Source organism: Acipenser ruthenus, chromosome 6, assembly GCF_902713425.1.
Source record: "Acipenser ruthenus chromosome 6, fAciRut3.2 maternal haplotype, whole genome shotgun sequence".
Classification (NCBI taxonomy): Eukaryota; Metazoa; Chordata; class Actinopteri; order Acipenseriformes; family Acipenseridae; genus Acipenser; species Acipenser ruthenus.
The window spans coordinates 19,261,057-19,281,422 of NC_081194.1; the positions used below are offsets into that span (position 1 = coordinate 19,261,057).

A 20,366-nucleotide genomic window follows, 5' to 3' on the forward strand; every position below is an offset into this window, starting at 1 on the left:
CGTCAGTAAAATTAATGGATCGGAAGTGTTCTAACTCATACTGACATACCCACAGTCAGTTTTTTTTTCCATTTAACTTTCTTGATAATAAGTAAGTTGCTGTACACCCGGTCACATTGGGACTAGCCATTCTGTTATTCTGAACCTGCTGCTGCGTCAGCATCTCGAACAAACTGAAGAGGAGGGTTCCATCACGGTACATCACCTGATTAAGTTCATTTAGATAGGCGTTTGATTACAGTCTACGTTCCTCAGACCCTAACATTTTAAAGTGCATCAGCGCAGTTGCTTGTTGGGAGCACAGAAGGGGTTCACTATTCACCAGCTACCTTTCATGGACATTTTTTTCATTATCTGATGCTGCAAGGCGTGACTGATCTGTGTTCATGTGATAGAGAAGGGGAGGCGATTTTCTAAAAGAGTTTGCAGGAATCCTTATTGCATTACTTGAGAGTCTGACTATCCAGAAAGGGGTTTGCAGATAGTGTTTGTTGTTGTTGGGGTTTTGGGTTGTTTTTTTTTGGTTTTTTGGTTGTTTTTTTTTTTTTTGCTGTTGTCATTTTTTTTTTTCTTAACGGGAGGAAAAAATACGGTGTTGGTTTGAGCTATGGGGACAGCAACCTCTGCAGAGCGGTCTGGAAAGAGTCAAGAAGATGCGACAACTAATAAAGAGCAGAGTGAAGCCGTGAATGACGAGATTCAAGGAGAGGATGCTGATGCCAAGGTAAAATAGTTGACTCGCTATATCTGTCTAATTTCTCAGTTGATTAAATAACGCTTGTTTTCCTTGCTTTAAAATTTGCAGCCTAGGTAATCACGCAGATTGGCGCAGAAGCTTCCAAGAGGAGGCACTAGGGGCACCCCTGGGGAAGTAATAGTATCGTAATTCCCACAGAAAAAATTAGGCAGGGACAAGGAATGTCACCATCTTCAGAAATACTGCTTCAACGTCAGTTAGTTTATAAATAACGTGCACTTTTTAACTTTTTATATAGGTCTACAGCACTAATATAGTTTTAATTTATTTATTTATATTATTTTACTGTTATTATTGTATTTGTAGATACATGTTCTGTTATAGTAATGCTGGGGGAAAAAAATCAGGTGTTTGCTCAGAATTCCAATTGATACAGTATTACAGGAGAAAATATAAAGTAAGACTAGCAATTAAAGAAAAATCCTAAATATATTTGAAATTCTAGCACATGTAATATGAGTGTATTCTCTTAGCCACTCCTTCACTATATTCCACTATATTTATTCCTGCTGTAGAAGATCAAGCATCAGTTGTGAAAGCATCCACATGGGAGGGGTCATACACAAAAAACACTCATTATCATATAATAGACGTATCCCCCAAACTCAACACCACAAGACCATCATGACTGTAAAAATACACATAATGAAGCGTTCTTACCTTTGTAGAAGTTAGTGATCAGCAGGTGTGTCAGCCGCACGAAGATAACAGCGTGTGGTTTTCACTAACTCTACTGTGCAGAATAAATGAATAGTTTTCCATGGGTAAATATCGGGACTTTCTTCACTATGCATCGGGACGCGGGACATTTGCTAGGAAATTGGGACTGTCCCGATCATATAGGGACTGTTGGCATGTATGCATTAATGTTATTCATAATGCGAGCATACAACATAAAAAAAAACGTTTTAAAAAGTCCTTGGGAACCAACTTAAAATAAATAGCAACCAGATAAAATCCTTTCCAGCCAACCATAACGACTGATTACATTATCTTTTGCCTTATATTTTTTTAGCAGTACCTTATACAACTTTGGCAGAACATTTGGTTGTGTTTTTTTTTTTTCCTGCACTATTGAGCTGTACTGGTCCTGTTTGTAATTTTATAATTCCAAACATGTAAAACCAACAGGGCAAGTCTAATAAACGTAACATCCTTGTATTACTTGAAACATGTTTTAGCATGTATTGTATCTGGTGTCATTAATCTCTGCCTTGGCTAAAATAATAAAAATACATGAAAATGATTTCTTGCCTTGGATAAAGGCATCTATCAAATAAATAAATCATTTATCAACTTGATGTTAAGTGCACAGTAGTGAAAATACAGTAACAATTTGCTTGTTTTGTATACCATGCTTTACCATATGTCTTTGTTGTTTACCATATGCCTTTCTATGCTTCAATGTTAAATATACGTATTTGCTTTCCAACCTTTCATATGATTTTACCATGCTATGCCACACTTTAAGGGTTAATAAAACACTTATTAAATAAATGTGATGTTTACCGTACCACAACATAGTTAAATATGCCGCACTGTTATTAACTGTGCAGTCTGAAGTATTGCCCTGGTTCTGCAGTTTGTAATAAACTCTATTCCCAGGGGGTGGTAGTTATGAGGAAGTGCACGTAGTTCCTCAGGCTTGTTTGACTTTAAAACCTAAAGAAATAGTCTGCCGCTTCCACTGGAAGGTTGGCAGCTGACTGAGGAGTTGGGGTAGTGCAGCCCCACCACTGCTTAGGACTGAAAAGGTTTATTGTGTACCTTTAGGAATTCCAGCTCCTCCCCCTGACATCTCCCATTGTCCACAGATAAGAACTTTATCTCTATGTGTTTAAATAAACATTTGCTTCATTTCACTCTCAGTATCAGTTTCTGAGTCGCTTCGCTGCTACGAAGGTAACACCTACTCTGTATTGAATATATCTGAAGACTCCAGTCCTTCAAGTCTTGCCCACTATACTGTAGCTCACAGTTTGGTTCCAGTAGTGTCCCTATGTACTTTTAATTTACTGGATGTACAGACATGAAGGTTATTCACTTTACTGTTCCCTTTTGTTCCAGTTAAAGGATCTTGATACACCTGTATTACCCTGCTCCGCCTTGTACGGATCTGTACATTTCAACTCGGATAATAAAAGTATATGCCATAAATGGAGCAACTGTGGTTCTGCAATATTTATCTCCAATGTAAAAAGTTAATGGAAAGGGTTACCCATCTGGTATTCACCTGGCAGTCTATAGTCTAAAGACTGATAACAAGTTAGCTTGTAGGATCCAGCAGGAGCAGTAGCAGTATAGCCTGTGTCTTCAGACATTCTGGGTCTTAAAGTGCTAGTAAACACCGACAAAATTACATCTCAGAGCTTTAAGTTGACTTTTTTTTTTTGTTATAAAAACTTTTGAAATCGAGTGGTGAACTTCATGACCCTGGAAGCTCATTGTATTGTGATAAGTGCTTTAAAATCCAAATTTTGCCAACTGTTCCCAGTGTCTTTGCATTTCCTGTGGTCGATCGTGTTTTTACTTTACCATACCTCCTTGTGATTTATCTTGCTTGCCTGTGTTTTACTCAGCCCCACAATGCTTTACTAAGCTTTGCCTTTACCATGGTATACTGCAGTAAACTTTTAAAAGTTTAAAAGTGCTACCTCAAACAGCAGTACACTTTTTTAAGAGGCTTTGAAAGCATTAGCAGAGATGTTGAGCACTTTGCTGGAGATGAGGCTGATAAACAGCGATTTCTTGTTTTCAGAAATGCTCAAGTGTTTTCAGAACTGGTTCAATGCACTGGTTCAGTGCTTTTTATTTTGGGATAGACAGACATTGGGGACAGAGCAGAGTCAGACTCAATATATATCAGTTGCTGCTAGACATTACAATGTTCATGCTTTATGTTTATGTCAGTCTGTTTGACTTAACGAGTGAAGCACAGAATCTGTATCCCACAACACAGTGTGTTTAATTTGCCGCTCCAGTCTTTTGTGTTTATTAGAATACAACCCTTAAACATGCAGTGGACAGGAAGTCATAATGTATGCTGCGTTGGTGCTCTGCCTGTTGAAGTATTACTGTGTTTGCTAATTGGTTTACATGGGAGGGGCGTATGTGTGTGATGAGGTTGAGGTGTTTTTTTTTTTCAGGGTGGGGGTGAATTGTATTTAGGCACATTCACTAAATATCAGAATATTCCCTGTACACTTACTGTATACAATGTATTTATTTAAGTATTCCAGACTGAGGCATATAAAGAGGATACATTTAGATAAAGCAGTCTTCCCTGGTGGTGTGTTGTGTTGTATTTTTTGGTATAATTTTCCTATACTATTTAGGGGTAAGATGGGGATAAACCTTTACATTGCTGTCCCCTTCCTGAATGATCTTCAGTGGCAATACATATCATGGTAACACGTCATACATAATGGTATTATGGTACCATGTTAATACCATTATGTGTTTCAAATGTGTTGCCTTACAATGGTATTATAACAATTTTAAGCCCTAGAGGTGATTATTTGTCTTGATAAAGGAACATTCAAGAGCATCCTGCTTACTTGAAAGGTTATGAAAAGAACATTTGCATTGGATCACATGTGTGGTCTCTTGCCCAATGTGTTTGAAATGAAAACATGTTATTCTCTTTTAAAGTTTAAATTTAGGTTCTGCATCAAAGTCTTACTTTATGCACCCGATCCTCAATATAGTTCTCTCCCATGGAGTTACATGTTTTATGGTCCATGAAATTTAGTTTTTTTCAGTGTGATTTAATGTAAGTTGTGTGCCAACTTCTACAGCAGTAAAAGGTAGCCATATTACAGAGACTTTTGACATATTTATACAGAAACGGTTATCCAGTTGTGATAAAGTTTATTGAGAGTAAAAGATTCTTGGGATACCATTATATGGATGAATTCAATTGTTTTTTTTATTAGAATGCATAAAGTACTGAAAACTTGGAAAAGTTACACACAAAGCATGTGCCAGACTGGGTACATTTTCCTGCCTGTGTTCAGTAATAGATATACGTTTAAAAAGTTTCTTGTGTTTCAGTCCCCAGCTGAATCCATTGAGATGCACCAGACAAAATGGTCCCACTGAGAGTTAAACTATATTTGCCATTAAACCATGTAAGAGCTTAACATAGAGAAATATGTGTCTATTTTTTTACTTGACTAATATAGGCTCTTTGTCTTGTGATCAATTTGTGGTTCTTGTATAATTTCAGTATTACTGTTTATGTGCATTCCATGCTCACAAGTTCTGCATTTGCAGTGTTTATTTTTAGAAGAACTGTTCAAAAGCAAAATACATTCCTGCTGCTTGTATTGACTTTGACAGATTAATTAACTGGGGGAAAACCATGACAAGTCTTTTTCTTGGCTTGCCCTGCATCCAATAATACCAATCTAGATCATATATTAATTCATAGATTTTTGTATTTGTCAGAATAGAAGTCTTTTGGGCCTGGTTATACCATAAGCCCTGCTATGTTTTCCCCGCCAAATTCTCTTCAGTTGCTGTCTGGTTAAGCCTCTACAAATGATTAGTTTATAACATATTTTTGCAACATACTGTCTATGTTCCGGAAAAAGGGAGGACATTATAGTACATTACAATGTTTCCAGTTGTGGGTTTTGTCTATTGGCCAGGAGTTTGCTCTTCAAGGTCAAGCATTTTAAGTGGAAGAAATAAAGTCTCATGGGAATGATTGAAACGGCTTGCTTTGTATGAAGTTAGACCAGATATATCTGATTTCAGTGCCTGATCTGCGTAGAGCTATGTTAGCCCTCTACAGAGTAAACGGTGTAATGTAACTGCAATTAATGTATAAAAAAACCACTGGAAATTACTTGTAAAATAGTTCAATTGACTCCATCAGTGAGTTAGTATTTCACTAGTCTTTCATTACTGTTACCTCTCTGGATCTTGGTTTGAACATGTTTAGTGAGCCTCAGTCTAGCCCCCAGTGGACATTAGTCCACATTACAATAATAGTTTTGTACAAATGTCATTCTCACTGAAGACAGACCCAGGACTTCATTACTTAATGTAGATGTTCAGGCCAGGATTGAGGTTCAGAGCAGTCAGCGGTGTCTGTTGGACCATGCCAGACTAGAGTCAGTACCATCGTCTTTCAGCTTTCATCAGCACTCCATTTGATTCCTTTTGCAGTGCACCAGCCTTTTGCAACATGCAATTATTATAAAATGAATGTTAATGTTTTAACAGGCTGTTAAATACTGAACTATCCAAATGCCTTGGATACAAAGTTATAGACTTAAAGCGCGTATGTTTTTAATTAGTGTGTTAAAAGGTAAGTAGTGGGGTTCCGAAAAATATAGTGTTACATAAGAACATAAGAAAGTTTATAAACAAGAGGAGGCCATTCAGCCCATCTTGCTCATTTGGTTGTTAGTAGCTTATTGATTCCAGAATCTCATCAAGCAGCTTCTTAAAGGATCCCAGGGTGTCAGCTTCAACAACATTACTGGGGAGTTGGTTCCAGACTCTCACAATTCTCTTTGTAAAAAAGTGCCTCCTACTTTCTGTTCTGAATGCCCCTTTATCTAATCTCCATTTGTGACCCCTGGTCCTTGTTTCTTTTTTCAGGTCGAAAAAGTCCCCTGGGTCGACATTATCAATACCTTTTAGAATTTTGAATGCTTGAATCAGATCACTGCGTAGTCTTCTTTGTTCAAGACTGAATAGATTCAATTCTTTTAGCCTGTCTGCATACGACATGCCTTTAAACCGGGATAATTCTGGTTGCTCTTCTTTGCACATTTTCTAGAGCAGCAATATACTTTTTGTAACAAGGTGATCAGAACTGAACACAATATTCTAGATGAGGTCTTACTAATGCATAGTAAAGTTTTAACATTACTTCCCTTGATTCAAATTCATCACTTTTCACAATACTTCCAAGCATCTTGTTGGCCTTTTTTATAGCTTCCCCACATTGTCTAGATGAAGACATTTCTGAGTCAACACAAACTCCTAGGTCTTTTTCATAGATTCCTTCTTCAATTTCAGTATGTCCCATATGATATTTTTAATGCACATTTTTATTGTCTGCGTACAGTACCTTACACTTTTCTCTATTAAATGTCATTTGCCATGTGTCTGCCCAGTTCTGAATGCTGTCTAGACCTTTGGCCCCACTAAACTTAAACTAAAGCCGGGGACGCACTGCCTGATGCGATCGTCGCATCTCTCTGGCAGAGGTTGCATCGCAAAAAACACCTCTGAGAGCAGGCATCACACACAGCCCGATTGAAATCGCAGGAAGGGACACACAATTTGTGATTTTTTTTCTGATGTTTGCTGCCCTGGATGCATAAAGTACACAGCAATTGGGCAAATCAATGACACCATGCGAAAACATAAGGCTAAGTACTATATACAATTTTGGCTAGATGGTGGAGTGATCGTGAAAACCACATATGACTGGAGACATGTATATTCTCTCTCTCTATTAATGCACACACACACACACACACAACAAACATACATGCAAACACAAGGTATTTCATTGGTTTGTGTATAGTGTCTGTGCTGACATCTTTTGAAGCCCTGACAGCCCCATAAGCATTGTACTTTTTGACTATTAGACTAAATATTTACACAATACTTAAAAAAATGCTGCTACAACCATGATTCATTTAATATTAATAGTGTTTTAATGAAATTATACCTAATTAGGGTTTTTTTTTGCAATGTAGGGAACATACTGTGTCGAACAAATGCTTATAATGAAAACATGTATTATGTTTTCCCTTCATTGTAAATAAAAACATTATTTGGTATAATTTAATTAAACACTGTTAATAATAAATTAATTATGGTTATAGCACCAGTTTTTAAGTACTGTATTCTGCAAACATTTAGTCTAATAGTTAACATCATAGTATACATTATATACATGGAGTACCTTGTGAGCGCATTAATAGAGAGAGAATACATGCGTGTCTCCAGTCATGTGACTGAACACGGTGAACTCATTGGTTGCTGACTTTGAGACTTGCGAGTGGGTATGACACACTCCCCGATGCAAGGGAATCGCATTGCAAAATATTAAACGTGTTTAAACTTTGCGAGCCGATTGAAATCGATCGGCTTAAGAGTTATATTTATATTTGCCATTAAACCGTGTAAACATAGAGCTTTAATAGAAATATGTATTTTTTTACTTGACTCATATAGGCTCTTTGTCTTGTGATCAATTTGTGGTTCTTTCAGTATTACTGTTTATGTGCATTCCAAGTTCTACATTTGCAGCGTGTTTTGACTTTGACAGATTAATTAACTGGGGGAAAACCATGACAAGTCTTTTTCTTGGCTTGCCCTCCATCCAATAATACCAATCTAGATCATATATTAATTCATATATTTGTGTATTTGTCAGAATAGAAGTCTTTTGGGCCTGGTTATACCGTAAGCCCTGCTATGTTTTCCCCCTGAATTCTCTTCAGTTGCTGTTTGGTTAAGCCTCTACCAATTATTAGTTTATAACATATTTTTGCAACATACTGTCTATGTTCCGGAAAAAGGGATGACATTATAGTACATTACAATGTTTCCAGTTGTGGGTTTTGTCTATTGGCCAGGAGTTTGCTCTTCAAGGTCAAGCATTTTATAAGTGGAAGAAATTAAGTCTCATGGGAATGATTGAAACGGCTTGCTGTGTATGAGGTTAGACCAGATATATATCGACTGTTAAACACATTTTCTCCACTAGCCAGCAGAAAAAAAGAAAACAGTAGCCCATCATAGTTTATTTTAATAAACTTACTGTTACACACTGCCAGCGGATGTTTAAAAATGCACTGTATACAACATGAATATAGCATTTAGATTTCAAGACCATGTCACTTTAATATACTTTGCATAAAATATTTTCAAAACAAAGTTGTTAAAGCAGGAAAAAAAATCAAACACATTCAAAATAATGATATACCGTCATCAGTGCCTGCTCTCAGCCCTTCTAAACTATCCAACCTCTGATTAAGGTATAATTGATTAATTAACCAGTTTGAGAATGGCCACATTCCACGCTTATCCTATTAGCAGGGAGGGGACTCTGGCCCCAACCCTGCCATATTTAATCCAAACTTACATTTTAACTTAATTTTACAATATTAAAAAGAAACAAAAATAGAAAAACATGATTTACATGTGCAGGGCTTCAGCCCTTCCACAGGTCCTCTAAAATGTCCCCATAAACATGTTTATTTTAATTCTAAAATAAAAACTCTTTTAGTGTCTGTTTTGTGTCTTTCATACTTTAGTGTTCTGTGCACTACACTTATCAGCTATCAGGCCTTTCTGACCAGCTTGTTTACATTCCTTAAAGGTAACTCTGATACAAGCTTGCTCTGTCCTTGAAGCCTGTCTGTCATCATGTCACTTTGTGAGCCAAGTAGGAATGTCTCTGTATTTGCAGCAAGTACAGGGTTGAAAATGGCATATTCAAACAGAGCACTGTTGTAAAAGGGTTTTTTTTATTTTTATTTAAATTGTTTACCCAATAATGTTTTCACACTAAAAACGTTTTACAGGAAATGTAAATACCTGATGTTTTCAACATTGTCATATGGGCTTATTAATTTTCTCTGATATTTAAAACATATTTTCAGAACCGTGTGGAACATTGCACCATTTTAGGACTGGAGTGCAAAGTATGAAGGTGCTTTGCCATTTGAATATTGAAAGTTCCCATCAAAGTTCACATCACAGGTAGCTATTTGGGGTCAGATGGAGGGTTGGCCCGCTTTTTCTAACAGTAAAATTGAAGATTAGTGGTTCTTGAACCATGCCTTCAGGGTGTGGGATGCAGGACTAGAAATGTGGTTCACATAGCAGTGCCTCTTGAACGGCTGCCAGTCTTATAGTTGAAAACAAAGGGTCTGTTTGTTTGGAAAAGGAGCTGCATTCATTTTCCATTTCTTCTTTGCCCTTCATTTTAAGTGGACACGCTCAACAACTGCAGCCAAAAGAAATCCTATGCACCCTTGGGAAACTGAATAGCTGTCTCTCAAATCTTCAGAGCCAAACAAAGATTAGAAAATCCATTGCCTGTTTTAATTAGATATTTCTGTACAATAAAGTAAAGCTGTTCATTTACAGTAGTGAGTTACTACTGGTCATATTCAGAGTAGAAGCTATTGTGAACTCCTGTAACCAGGCCGGAGAAAGTACCAATAAAGCTTTGTTACCAGTACAGCATTTGAAAGAACTACAGACCCATTGTTTGACAGGGTAGTTAATGGTGGCCGGTGCAACTCAAAGGGCTGTGCTCTTGAGTTCCCAACAATCTCTCGATGATGCAGAACATTCTTTTAATGGGATGAAGAGTGCAGTGGAATGCTGTTTGTGTGATTTGTCAGGTGAACTTCTGAAGGCATTAAAGGGAAAGAAAAGGAAATTCCCCATCGATAAATTTGCAGTTAGGGATTATCTTCAATTGGTTGCTTATGAAGGCTTTACAGGGATATCTTAAATTGTAACATAATTCCAACCAAAGCTCTGCAAGGTCAAAGGGTGCCTCCTTTGGCTGGGGACCACACTGCAGTGATAGAAGATTGGGGCATTCCTCCCAGCAAATACGCAAATGTGTGTGGGACTGCCATTAACCTGCTGAACTTCTCACTCCTTCACATGATGTGCATGTCTCCAGCACCATTAAACTTAGTTAAAAACTGACATGTTGAATAAATCACCTACCTTAATATATGGGGTTGACCACATTATCCAACTGACAGTTCATGCAGCTCCTGTGAATTTTTTTTTGGGGGGGGTGGGGTGCGGTCTCCCATCCAGGTACTAACCAAGCCCAACCTTGCGTGGTTACTTATAGTTGGCTATAGTACTCAAAGAAATGAAAGAAGTTATTTACAAACCGCTAACCAAGATCATGCAACAGTCTCTTGACACAGGGGTTGTACCGACAGACTGGAAAATAGCAAACGTAATACCGATCCACAAAAAGGGAGACAAAACCGAACCAGGTAACTACAGACCAATAAGATGGAAAATGGAAAATTACCTATATGGTAACAATATCCTGGGAGACAGTCAGCATAGGAAAGGGAGATCGTGTCTAACTAACCTACTGACTTTTTTGAGGATGCAACATTGACAATGGATAATTGCAAAGCATACGACATGATTTATTTAGATTTCCAGAAAGCTTTTGACAAAGTCCCGCATAAAAGATTAATTCTCAAACTGAACGCAGTAGGGATTAAAGGAAATGCATGCACATGGATTAGGGAGTGGTTAACATGTAGAAAACAGAAAGTACTGATTAGAGGAGAAACCCCAAAATGGAGAAATGGAGCGAGGTAACCAGTGGTGTACCACAGGGATCAGTATTAGGTCCTTTGCTATTCCTAATCTACATTAATAATTTAGATTCTGGTAAAGTAAGCAAACTCGTTAAATTTGCAGACGACACAAAAATAGGAGGAATGGCAAACACTGTTGCAGCAGCAAAGGTCATTCAAAATTATTATTACATTTCTTAGCAGATGCCCTTATCCAGGGCGACTTACAATTATTACAAGATATCACATTATTTTTACATACAGTTACCCATTTATACAGCTGGGTTTTTACTGGAACAATCTAGGTAAAGTACCTTGCTCAAGGGTACAACAGAGCAGTGTCCCCCCTCACCCAGGATTGAACCCACAACCCTCTGGTCAGGAGTCCAGAGCCCTAACCACTACTCCACACTGCTGCCCTAAAATGATCTAGACAGCATTCAGAACTGGGCAGACACATGGCAAATGAAATTTAATAGAGAAAAGTGTAAAGTATTGCATGCAGGCAATAAAAATGTGCATTATAAATATCATATGGGAGATAATGAAATTGAAGAAGGAATCTATGAAAAAGACCTTAAAGTTTATGTTGACTCAGAAATGTCTTTCTCTAGACAATGTGGGGAAGCTATAAAAAAGGCCAACAAGATGCTCGGATATATTGTGAGAAGTGTTGAATTTAAATCAAGGGAAGTAAAGTTAAAACTTTACAATGCATTAGTAAGACCTCACCTAGAATATTGTGTTCAGTTCTGGTCACCTTGTTACAAAAAGGATATTGCTGCTCTAGAAAGAGTGCAAAGAAGAGCAACCAGAATTATCTCGGGTTTAAAAGGCATGTCGGATGCAGACAGGCTAAAAGAATTGAATCTATTCAGTCTTGAACAAAGAAGACTACGCGGTGATCTGATTCAAGCATTCAGAATTCTAAAAGGTATAGACAGTGTCGACCCAGGAGACTTCTTTGACCTGAAAAAAGAAACAAGGACCAGGGGTCACAAATGGAGATTAGATAAAGGGGCATTCAAAACAGAAAATAGGAGGCACTTTTTTACACAGAGAATTGTGAGGGTCTGGACCCAGCTCCCCAGTAATGTTGTTGAAGCTGGCACCCTGGGATCCTTCAAGAAGCTGCTTGATGAGATTCTGGGATCAATAAGCTACTAACAACCAAACGAGCAAGATGGGCTGAATGGCCTCCTCTCGTTTGTAAACTTTCTTATGTTCTTATGTTCTTATGTTCAAATACAACTACTGTTGTTATGTTGTGAAGACTGCTGGTAATTAAGTTATAATCATCATGTGAAATTACATTAACAGCAAGTCATTAAAAAAAGAACGTCTGGCTAATGTCATGTTTCAGACTTCACTTTAGTAGAATATAAGGGTGAATACAATAACCTCTATTGAAACAGGACAGCAACAGCTCTTGTCACAAAGAATAAGAATGTAGATTTGGATGATTCTACACAGTCATTTATTGGCTGTAAAAGACCACTGGGGCTGGTTAATGAAGCCTGTTAATACAATTTTTTTCTCCCACATTTCTGTTATATTTTGGCTTAATCTGGAGTCAGGGCACAGTCTATAGAGTTTTGGTCCCTTTGCAGTGCAGTATTTTATTAATTCAGTAAGTCAGTCTTTGCAGCCTGCAGTCTGCAACGTAAGACTTGACTTGATTAATTAACAGAGACACATCTTGAATGGCCACTAACACTGTATGAAACCAGTGGAGAAACCTGCTGTTGTCAACAGCATCCACAACAAGAACACTTGTAGCAGTTTCGTTCTGTCAGTGATAATTAGACATTTCAAACCACTTTACTTAATTGATATTCTTTAATTTTTCAATGGGCTTCATCAGTGAGGTCCAGCAGGTTTACAACTCTTACTTGTCACGCTTCATATTGACAGGCCTCTGGACTGGGACAGGTGGGAAATACAGCGTAACTAATCCAGTCTGATACAATCTGTTGTTTGTTGGGTAAAAGCTGTTGTCAGTTCATGCATGTGCAGATCTAGCTGAAATAAATACCCCCCTTGTACTAACAAACAGCTGTGTAAAGCGATATACTCAAGCACCATTAATGGCCAAAGTTTACTGTGCCAAAGAAGAAATTAAAAAAGGTGCATTGCCAAATCAAGAGAAAATGAGAGTATATTTAAAAAGACAGAGCTGTGTGTTGAATTCATTACATTCCAGCTCGGAGATCTATAGGAATCTAAAAGGGGCAGATTTAAAGATGCATTGTTGCAATGGAAGAATTTTTTTTGCTGGAACTGTGTAAAATGCATGTGGGCTCTCAGTTTTCTAGTGAGGTTTTATCTTTGCTATAAAGCTGTTTGCCTGGACTTAACCTTTCTTCAGATCCTGACAAAAGGGGAAACAACAGCAAGGACCTTGCTGAGCTGTACTGGAAACAAACAATACATTTGTCAACACGGAAGCTTCCTTCTCCCCCATGCCTAGCTGTTTTGCACATCTGTCTAAAGAAACCTTGTGGCTATGTGTACAAAACCTTCCCATGCTGGGTGCTGTTTTTTGTGATAACAGAGCAGACTATACACATGGATGGTTGGGTGATGGTTGGGTTTGAGCTGCATAAAGTATATTTTTATACATGTCACATGGCAATTTTTAAAAGTGCTGTCTCGTGCCTGCTTCACCAAAGGCAGCGCTCCTAAAACAAAAGAGGTTGCCCTAACACATGTATATGAAATTATGTATTAAAAACAACAGAAGTTTGATTTAAAACATTTTCTATTTATTTATTTATTAGCAGATGCCCTTATCCAGGGTGACTTACAATTGTTACAAGATATCACATTATTTTTACATACAATTACCCATTTATATAGTTGGGTTTTTACTGGAACAATCTAGGTAAAGTACCTTGCTCAAGAATACAGCAGCAGTGTCACCCACCTGGGATTGAACTTCATAAAATCTATGGATTACCTTTCAGGTTAATCTATTTCTGATAGACCATGCTGTTCTTGAGGTTGCTGGAAGTATACGGAGATTAAACCATTCTTTTCCTTTTTCTTTTTTTCTGTTCTTGGAATTATATTGCTACCAGTTACATGTACATTCTCATAGGGCATTGTAGTTTCCAGGCCATTTATGCATAGTTAACATTAGTAAAGCCCATTTCTATGCAAACTGCACAGTGTGTAGTGAAGTTACAAGACAGACTCTTCCTAGAAGTGCTCCTGGGATATATTGACCAGAACTATATTGACCAGAAATCCATCCGCCCATACACATACTAAATAGGAGGCTTATAGATTTATATAATTACCATATAATCTTCTGCATTCTGCGATGTGGGATGCATTCTACTTATCTTCATTCCCTCACCTAAACATTAAGCCTATTAATACCAGTTTTAACATTTTTTAATGTTCTTCTGTTAAACACATCTACTGTATATACAGTACATATAAAATGGTATATAAAATGCAACTGATAAAACTATGAGGATATGAAATACAAAACTTCTGCATATTATTCAATAAATCGACTGTACATTTGTAATCTAACGCACATTACAAAAAAACCCTTGTCACAGCTGTAACGCATAGTGTGATATTGATTAGTATGTTAACAATGCTGATTTGAAGATGGTGATACAGAATCTATTAATTCCAGAAAGTTTGTTGACATGGATTGGAAGATAAGAAGGACACTCACTGGCTCAAGGTTATCCAAACGATAGCACTGCTGAGGGGGTGAGTTCAGGTGGTAGGGCTATGAGGGAAGTTGTGGGTGAATCTAAAAAACTAGGCCATACTAGGATGGAGATTTGGTTAAAGTGAGAGCTGGGTCATGATGATTGTATTGGGTGATGGTTGGGTTTGAGCTGTGTGGAGGGCAGCAGTGTGGAGTAGTGGTTAGAGATCAGGGCAGCAGTGTGGAGTAGTGGTTAGGGCTCCAGACTCTTGACCGGAGGGTTGTGGGTTCAATGCCAGATGGGGGACACTGCTGCTGTACCCTTGAGCAAGGTACTTTACCTAGATTGGTCCAGTAAAAAAACCCAACTGTATAAATGGGTAATTGTATGTAAAAATAATGTGATATCTTGTAACAATTGTAAGTCGTCATGGATAAGGGTGTCTCCTAAGAAATAAATAACAAGAAAAAACTAATGTCTTAATGGACAATTACTGTAGACTGTTTCCACCCCCTACTGGATTATGTCTTCCTAAATGCTTCAAGTTATTATTATTGTAATTATTAGCAGAATTTAAAAAAAAAAAAACCCTGAACCTTCTGACGCCCCCCCCCCCCCCTCCCCAAGATACATTCCACACCACCCTAGGGGGGCATGCTCCTGAGTTTGAGAACCACTGTACTAGATGATGGAAGGTTCTGTGCTGTGCCAGAAGTTATTCATCTTTTAAAACTTGAGAGCTGATTTTTCTGTGGTAAACTGATACCAGCTTTGCGGCAGGGAATATTTCTATATTTTCAGCCAGGTAGACGGATATCTGTTATGATGCACGGCACTTCTGCAGTCCAGCTATGCAAAGGCAATTAACTTAGCTTTCCTGAGTCAGCAGAAAGGTGCATTGCCAGCGAGGCAGACAGACACTTCTTCAGCATTCTGGCAGGAGAATGCAGTCACTGCAGCACCGCATCCCTGAGGACTCTCCTCTGACTTACTCTGTCAAGAGGAACAGGGCAGCGACTTGACTGAAAACTGGGAATCTGCTGTAGTTTGACCTGTGGAGAAACTGTGCAGCGGTCGTAATGCACTTATTTTCTAAACTCAAATGATTATGATTTAGGCAGGTTAGAAGAATGATTATGTAGTACTTAAGAATTATTGTATACAATAGTTTTGTGACTTGAAAGGCTCCCATAACCAAGCAGTTGTGTGGTTGAAAGAGACATGTTTCTAGTCTATTTATCAAGATCATTTGTTTCAAGGTCGATTCAGCTCAGTTGGATTTGCTGTGCAGTAGCATTTGCGTCATTTTAGACTGTCTTTGGAAAATGTTTCTCTTTCCACGCACTGCCTACGAAAAATGATGACTTTAACTAAATCTGCCTAAAAGAAAAAGTGCATTCTTGTGCATCAACTGCAGACTACACTATATACAGCAGATGTACATAAAGCTTGAGTTGCCCTGCGTTGTGGATTAGTATCTCTCAACCTGCTGCCTAAGCTCCTTTGACCCAAGAGCTCCAATCCCAGCAGGGAAGGAAGCAATAGAATGGATCCTCTCTTTCCTGGAGGTACTCTCTACTGCAGCTGTTGGAAGGTGGGTCCCAGAGATCCTGATAGCAAGATTTAATTCGCCACTTGGTGTTAAAATTGTTTGGCTTTGCTAGGACACCATTTTGTTAATTGACAATTAATAACTAGTGTATGACATATCACCAAATGTTCTTTTTTTTAATTCAGTTAGCTGAAATATTGTGTTACTATGCAACCTGTTAATCGTTAAGTGGGGTTGTCAAAGGCTTTTGTATTAGTATTAGTATGGTATATAGTTGGTATAACTATTATAAAAAAAATAGTAAAATAGTTGTTTAACTTTTAATTGAGAAAAACATTCCCCTTAGACAACTAATTTCCACATTTATTAGGTTTTAGTGAAATGTCATACTATTCTTGACTATTCTATATTGGATATGATAGGAATAGAAAGAAAACAGTATTGTAGACACATATATTAATACAAATCAGGGTACAGTATATATGAAAACACAATGTTATCTAATAAATTTTTCTACTAGTTGGCCAGCTTTACATACAGCATCAATGCCTGAAATGGAGACTTTTATAACAAATGCAGATGTCACCTGGTAAAATGCTTTGTAGATGTTTTTCTATTCTTGGGTGTTTTTTAAATAAACTCTCAGGAGTGAATTTGGGCCTCCAACTTTTTCACAGTACTTACACAGCACTTACAAAGAGAAGTTTGGTGTTGACTCATCGCCAGCTATCTACAAACCCTTTCTGGAGTACATCAGAATAACATCACCATTGTCTCACGGGCTTGTTATGAACTGAGGCCCACATTCTTTCTCAGTCTCTTGTTGTTGAAGGTTCAATATCATCAATGAGAAAGCTCAAAAGAAGGGGAGGGAGAGGGGCTTATTTTCCTGGAGAGTTGCAATCAAGCATTGCCGAGGACTTCCTTTATCTCCCAGGGGGGTGTTTGGAAGCAGTTGGGCTCCAGAGCTGAGCAGCAGGGCAGGGCGGAGGGGGTGGGGGGTCCTGCAGAATGTCAGACTGAGAGAATGTTTGCGCAGCCGAGGCCTTAAGTGGGAGGAGTGGGAAAGAGACGTTATTCTTGGGGGATGGTTTCCTCTTGTCCTGCAGTGTAGACTTAGCCAATTGGACCAATGACTTCATCAGGGATAGTAAGTACTTTTTATACTGACAGTTTTTTCTTGAGGATTGTGTTTATTCTTACTGGTGAAACACCTGTATGCTCTCTTGCAATTTTAAGTAATGGATGGCAATAACTGGTTTAAGGGATTCTTGAAGCCAGGAAAGGTACTTGTGAGCTTCTTCACTAAACTCAACAAAGCATCAATGTAAGATCATTCTTATAAGGTCAGATTTACTCCAGCTGTACACAATGTGAGCTATTGAACATCTACCCATGTGGCCTTTTTGACATCTTATGTAGTTTATCTGTTACCACCTTTATTATATTCTGCAATTGTAAATTGAGTCTCCTATGAATGATCACTGAAAAAAAGATAAATCTCACATTAAGTGGCTTCAATGCATTTAGCACAATAGAGAAGTCTCTTTTTCTGCTGTTTTCCTTTTTGCTTCCACTTTTTAAATCCGATAATTCCGCTCTTCCTGTAAAGAAGATTCTGTGACAATGGTTTGCCATTCAGCTATTCATATTATATATAATAAAGAATTGCCTTCACTTTTTTCTTTGCTTTTTTGTTTTAAAGGACATGATGAAGTAAGTTTTCCCATAGAAGACTTATTCTTTGTGACATGAAAGCAGCGTTTGTACTCTTTTGTGAAATACCCTTGTAATCCCTAAGGACAGAAGAGTTTTGTGTTGGCAGTTTTGAGAAAGCCATGAGGAGCTGTTCAGGTTTCACATCTGCGGGTTGTGGGCAGCACAATCATGTAAACACCTGTTTGGACTTCTTCCTGGAAAGCTTTTATTTGTGCTTCGTCTTAGATCCTGTGAAATCAGGTGACTGGAGACTGAACAGTCAGTGGCGCTGTCATTTAAAAATACGAGAACAACATCAATATTAGTAACAGTACACTGAAGCACAATAGACTTAGTAATTTTTTTTAAATCTGTCCAAGAATCAAATGCAAATTTTCTACAAGTGTAATGGAAAAGCTACTTATTTGTTGTATTAGTTTTTATACAGTAGTCCCTCGCTAAACCGGACATGTCAGGAGACAGACAAGTTGTCCGAAATAGCGAGGTGTCTAGTTTCATTTTTTTAGTTTTTAAATCACGCACACATACATTTATAGTACTCAATTTATTTTAAATGTATAAATCATTGTGCTGAAATTACATTAATGTGTTCCCTGTACACATTACATTATGTACAAATATACATCTGTACAGTAACCCTATACCATATACAGTACAGTAGTAAAATCAACCTAGCATCCTTTCTTTTTTACTACCGGCAGCACAAAATAAATCATGCTGCTGCATTGTACACATTACTGTACAATGTGAAAATTATTATTTTGAATTGAAACTAAATGGTATTAGCACATTTTCTTTTTTTACCATAGCCTACACAATCAACATGTTATGATACTATACAGTACCTTACATATGCTGCACACACTTTACAGAAATAAAAATGCACATAGAACATTTTACAGTTACGTGTGGCTGCAAGTAAAACACATAGCCTTTGTGCTACTTTTATTTTCTGTTGGTATGGTTCAGACTTTCTTTTCAAAAGCAAATAAAGACTTCAAATTAAAAAATGGTATTATTGTATTCTTGCGTTTGGAACCACTGTAGTCCATCAGTATTTCTGAAAGCCTCTCGCCCTTTTCCAACCGATCGATCTCAGTTAGTTTAAACTCCGTAGAGTATGAGTTTATATGCCCTCTTTTAATCATGAACTTAATCTGTTCTTACGTATATATTTTAGTCCTGTCTTTAGTGTCTCTTTGGATCATGCAATTCACAGTGACCTAGCGTCACACTTAATTAGATATTACTGGGGGACATACTTTGCTTCCAGCACATCTGAATGTAGGGCATAACAGTGTCTGTATTAGTGAGGGACTACTGTAGTGGGAATTACTCCATTCTAGCACACACCCTCAAAAATATGTTGTTGTTATTTTTGAAAACTAGAAACTGTATAAGTATTTTTTTTTCTCTGTACATTTTGATAATGATAAGATATAAACATACAACAACAATACAGGTTAACAGGATTTGGACTGCAATGAAACAAACTCTTGCTAAAAAGAAGGGAGCCCCACCTATTTTGAACTAAACAGTATAAAAATGACCATGTGGGATATTTTCCATTGCTAATCTTTAACAAATTCATTGGTTCGCGGGGGGGGGGGGGGAATGAACAGTGCACATTCCATCTTGCTTAGGCTTGATCAGACAGTGGCGAATACCCATGAGTACTGAAGCAGTAATAAATAATGATTAAAGACATACTGTATATAATGTGATAATAAACACATCCATACAGACGTGCTCAAATTTGTTGGTACCCTTACAGCTCATTGAAATAATGCTTCATTCCTCCTGAAAAGTGATGAAATTAAAAGCTATTTTATCATGTATACTTGCATGCCTTTGGTATGTCATAGAATAAAGCAAAGAAGCTGTGAAAAGACATGAATTATTGCTTATTCTACAAAGATATTCTAAAATGGCCTGGACACATTTGTTGGTACCCCTTAGAAAAGATAATAAATAATTGGATTATAGTGATATTTCAAACTAATTAGTTTCTTTAATTAGTATCACACATGTCTCCAATCTTGTAATCAGTCATTCAGCCTATTTAAATGGAGAAAAGTAGTCACTGTGCTGTTTGGTACCCTTGTGTGCACCACACTGAACATGGACCAGAGAAAGCAAAGGAGAGAGTTGTCTGAGGAGATCAGAAAGAAAATAATAGACAAGCATGGTAAAGGTAAAGGCTACAAGACCATCTCCAAGCAGCTTGATGTTCCTATGACAACAGTTGCAAATATTATTAAGAAGTTTAAAGTCCATGGAACTGTAGCCAACTTCCCTGGACGCGGCCGCAAGAGGAAAATCGACCCCAGATTGAA

At 37.6% G+C, this 20,366-nt stretch overlaps 1 protein-coding gene across 2 annotated transcripts in view; it reads left to right on the forward strand.

The window, feature by feature from the left end:
* Window positions 1-203: 203 nt before the first annotated feature.
* LOC117411111 (A-kinase anchor protein 12) overlaps window positions 204-20,366 on the forward strand; it is a 59,748-nt gene continuing 39,585 nt past the window's right edge. The window contains exon 1 of one of the 2 annotated variants that reach the window (XM_034018254.3): window positions 204-724. In XM_034018254.3, coding sequence (XP_033874145.3) covers window positions 608-724 — 117 coding nt within the window. In that variant the 5' untranslated portion in view covers window positions 204-607. Of the gene's footprint in view, window positions 725-16,208; window positions 16,354-20,366 lie in introns of those variants that run through there. The other variant, XM_059025177.1, reaches the window with a different exon arrangement.